The sequence below is a fragment of the Octopus bimaculoides genome, chromosome 13, assembly GCF_001194135.2.
Source record: "Octopus bimaculoides isolate UCB-OBI-ISO-001 chromosome 13, ASM119413v2, whole genome shotgun sequence".
Classification (NCBI taxonomy): Eukaryota; Metazoa; Mollusca; class Cephalopoda; order Octopoda; family Octopodidae; genus Octopus; species Octopus bimaculoides.
Genome location: NC_068993.1, coordinates 62,799,815 through 62,804,643, shown reverse-complemented (window position 1 = coordinate 62,804,643; position 4,829 = coordinate 62,799,815). Strand labels below are relative to the sequence as shown.

At 38.9% G+C, this 4,829-nt stretch overlaps 1 protein-coding gene across 7 annotated transcripts in view; it reads left to right on the top strand.

Annotated features, from left to right (window-relative positions):
- LOC106884293 (bridge-like lipid transfer protein family member 1) overlaps positions 1-4,829 on the top strand; it is a 213,773-nt gene that overhangs the window by 203,754 nt on the left and 5,190 nt on the right. For all 7 annotated transcript variants that reach the window (XM_014935660.2, XM_052972555.1, XM_014935618.2 and 4 more), the window contains 2 exons: positions 1,221-1,349; positions 4,473-4,629. In XM_014935660.2, the coding sequence (XP_014791146.1) occupies positions 1,221-1,349; positions 4,473-4,629 (286 nt within the window). The remainder of the gene's footprint in view (positions 1-1,220; positions 1,350-4,472; positions 4,630-4,829) is intronic.

Below are 4,829 nucleotides of genomic sequence, written 5' to 3'. Positions count from 1 at the left end.
CACACACACACACACACACGCACACCTTAATAACTAATTTGTTGTACTGCTTACCTCTCAACTCATACTTATTCTGCTTGCCTCAGTGCTTGGCCCTCTGGCCACCCCATGGCTTCTCTCTCTCTCTCTAATAAATACCCCAATACTCTCTGTGACTCTACTTCAAATAATTGTCAAGATATACGTAAAAAAAAAGGGGTTGCTGAAGATACACTTGAAGACATTTCATCCATTTATTTCTGGTGCAACCTTCAAAAACTTCCTTCCTTACACTGGCTGCTGCTGCTGCTCTCATGTCACTCTGGAGGTCACATTGATGCTATTGATTTTTTTTTTATTCTGCTTTGCTCTTTTTTATTTAGTTTTCTTTTATTATCAAAGACTTATTTGCTTTTATGTTTTTGTTATATTTTTTTCTTTAGATATCTCCACTCAGTCATTCAGATATCCATGGACACACACACACTCACACACAGATAACATATTCACATTTACACTTAGATGCAGACCCACACTCGAGTGAACACACACACACACACACACACAGAGGACCGTATTCCTTTGTAGCACCAACAGCTCCTTAGGTATCGCATTCCTTTAAGCATTGACTTTGTCATTGCCAGCTTTAAAGCTCTGTTTGAAGAACTTTTATCGGAGGCTATTAGCAAACTGCTTTCATCCTAGAAAATTTTCAAATTATTTCAAAGTGCATTTGCCTCTGATGACTGCACTAAAACCACTGATTTAGCTGCCAATTGAAGTCCTAGCATGATATGAGCTGACCAGCTGCAAATGTTTGACCACCGAGTCTTGACAAATCCCCAAAATCCCCACACACACACACATGCATGCGCACACATTAGTACAGTCGTATGGCTAAGAAGTTTGCTTTTTCAGTATACGGCTTTATGTCGACTGTACGACACATTGAGCAATTGTCTTCTCCTATAGCCTTGGAGTAAAGAAGCCTTTGGGTTAAGCCCAGTCTAAGACTAACTTCCAAAGTGATGAGTACTGTCTTTTCTACTCTGATACAGCCATCAACAACAAAACACCCTTCTATACATCAATAGTAACAACACATTCAGACCTACCAGACTCATATATGCATAAACACCTCTCTCTATAAACGCGGTTGGCCCCTGTGTAGCTTTACTGTTGACCCACTCTGTGTTCATGTAATCTTTTGCTAATGTTTGATTTGTTGTTGATTTTTGCAGAAGACAAACCTATTGTTGAGTGCAGCTTCATCACAGAATTCGAAGACCATATTTCTGTTGCTATGGATGCTGAAGTGATCTGGTTTCTACATGACTTAGTCTCCTCTTATATTAAAGAAAAAGATAAAAGTAAGTTCTGCATGAAACTATTTTTATTTCAGATTTTCTAGTCATATCTTCACCTTCAATGCTGACTCTCAACAGGGAGAAGATCCTGTCGAAACACTTATTTTCCTCTTCATTTCTGATTGTTGACAAATCCCTTTTTTTTTTCTCTTCTTTTTCTTCTTACTTTCTGGTATTAAAACATGTGCAGTGGCATTCTGTGTGTGTAGAATTCATCAGACACTATTTGTTGTTTAGGCTCAGATCAGAGATTCCAGCCATAGCTATTCATTCTTTTTTATTACCAATACTGGTGCCATGTAAAAAGCACCCAGTCCACTCAAAGACTTTCCGTATTCCCGAGCATCATACTAATACATCCTTTTGTTATTTACACCACCTGTCCTCGTCTGTTGTTGTTTTTTCGTACATTCTCCCTCCTATATATATATATATTTGTGTGTGTCTGTGTTTGGTTTCCCTCCGACCATCAGTTGACAACTGATGTAGGTGTGGTTATATCCCTGCAACTTAGTGGTTCAGCAAAAGAAACTGATAGAACACGTACTAGGCTTACAAAAAACAAGTCCTGGGGATTGACTTGTTCGACTAAAGGCAGTGCTCCAGCAAGTGAAAGAATAAAAGAACAAAACACTTTACCATTGTCCATATGGTGAATTTGTATTGTCTCAACATTTCCAGACACACAGCTCTCTTTATGCTCTGTTTACTAAAATCAGCACTGCTATAGATCTTCTGTATTTCGTATATCTTCTACATCTAACTACTACTACAACTACTACAACTACATGTATCTCCTGCTTTGGCCCTACAGTATCTAGTAGACCTACCACATCTGTGTTGGTATACATGGTTAATCTACTACTTCAACCTTGCTATTATCTGTTATACCTAATAAATCATGGTGGTAATCTCTTGATACTCAACAGATTAATGCAATATAGGGTGTTAAAAATACATAAAAAAAAAGACCCCAAAAAAATGAGAAGGAAGAAAAACTATATTGGTGTCTTTTTCTTCTCTCTCCCTCTCCCCCCTCTCTCTCCTCTTCCTAGTTTAAGTGCTTTTGTACACTTTGTCTTTGATCATGAGAGACTTCTAATGTTATGTCAATTGTGTTTCCTCTATGAAATGGATAATGGTTAATGGGAAATTCTCTTATCACAGCTATCGATTTTATGCCCTGATTACCATTGCAGTTGTTACATAATTTAAGCCCACAAATAAAAACTGTATTTGTTATCTTCATTGAGCTACTCTTATATTTGTAATATAATTAGTCAGTTGTACATCCATAGTGGATTTATATATGTATATATATATATATATATATATGACACATGCAATAGGTGGCTTGTCATTACGTTGTGGATTTAATTAGTAAGGTACATTAGTCAGTTGGCTTCTGTCTATTTGGTATGAGAGAGAAGCAGCCCTCCTACTTCATTGTGATGTGATTTGTGACAGAAAGATGATAAGAAGAAGCAACTGTAAAACGACTTGCTATTCAAATATCCGTCACCATCCTTATCATCATCATCATCACCACCATCATTTTTTCCTATGCTGGACAGTTGGAGAGAAGCTGATGAACCAGAGGACTGTACTGAGCTTCCAATGCTTGCTTTGGCGTATGTTCTACAGATGGATGTCAAACACTTTCTGTGGCACAGGCACTGGTAAGGTTCCCAAGTAACTTGCAGTGTGACAAGACTTTTCAACTGAATGGGGAGTAGTATTGAATGATGTGAAAGTATGATGCAAGAAGAGTAACAAGTGTCTTGTTGAAGAGGGAAATACATGGCTTTATCAGCTGGAAAGATAGAGAGAGAGTTGGTGAGGGGATATTCTTAAGGTACAAGATGTCTATTGAGAGAGAATAGGGATAGGTGGTTGGTGGGTGGGTAGGTAATCATCATAATCGTCTGTTTTCCATGCTGGCATGGGTTGGATGGTTTGACAGCAGCTGGGATCCACACCAAGCTCCATAGTCCATTTTGGCTTGGTTCCTAAAGCTGGATGACTTTCCAAATGCCAACCACTTCACAAAGTGCACTGGGTGCTTTTCAAGTGGCACCAGCACTTTTAAGCGGCACCATCACTAACACTCATCAAGTAATCTTGCAAGACAAGACCCCTTCAACTGGGAGTGGAGAAAAGTACTGAGGATGGTGTTATTTTTTGGTGATTTTAAGAGGAAGAATGTTTGTGTTGTGAAACCTGTTCTACCTCCATCTGAGTCTGCTTGACTAAGGCTGCTGACATGGAGCTAAACAGAGGCATCTGATCTTGTATATCTAAGACTACATTGTCCAATGTTTTCATCCCTTTTTAAGAGGGTAGGTTGTCATTTGAGGGAAACTGGTTACTGTTTCTAACAGGTGGGACGACTTCATGAAATCCGTTTTGTTAGCTTCTTGTCTTATTCAAAGTCATAAGGAACAGCTGGGGCTGGTGGGGAAGGGATCAGTTGTTATCTTGAAAATCCTCCTTGTGTCAATAAAATCAATTGGAATTGTTTATGGGAAAGTTGGTCATCGGCTTAATCAATAAATCATCACCATAACCATGATTGTGTAGGGTGCTGGTGCCCCATAAAAAGTACTCAGTACCCTCTGTAAAGGGGATGATATTAGGAAGGGCATCCAGCCATAGAGACTGACATTGGAGCATGATGCAGCCCCTGGGCTCACCAGATCCTGTCAAACTGTCTGAAGATTCTCTTTATCATTTCATGTCTGTTTTCCAAACCGACATGAATCAAAGACTGTCTAACACTTAAACCCCCCATTCTTTTGAAGCCCATCAACACCACCACCACCCCTGTCACCACTTTTAATATTTTCTACTGCAGTCTCAACCAGGAATCGTCTCTGTTGCTTTACAAGCCTGACTCTTATCTTAGTATGTCACATTGTATCTTACTGTATTTGGAATATATAGAAGTACAGAGATCAAGAGGGTTGCTTCTCAGCTGCATGGGTTCTGGCTGTCGAGAATCTGCCTCAATAAACGTAGTCTGACCTATGCAAGTATTGAAAAGTAGATGTTAAAAGATGATGATGATGATGTATAATGTTCCATTTTAATGTATGTTTTATCTTTGCATTTTTCCTCTGTCTCTAGGTACAGCTCGTCTCGGGTTCAACGCTTCAACGAAAGCCAATAGTGGAATTAAGTCTCCAGAGATGGAGAGGAAGAAATTAATTGTTCCAACTGTGGCTCTCAAGCAAGACTGGCGCCAGTTTGAATGCAAGACTTGGCACTTAGAACCTACAGTTCGGTATGTATGAATAAATATAAGAATGATAATTAATAAACAAAGTTACACATTTTATTGTGAAGAGGACCAGATGACAAGGTACTTTAAGAACATGGAAAAGATGAGAGGGGGGGGGGTAAGTTGATTGTAATAGGGTTCAAACTAAGAACATAGAAGATGTTCTTTTACATTCAGAGTTCAAATTGCTCCAAGGTTACTTT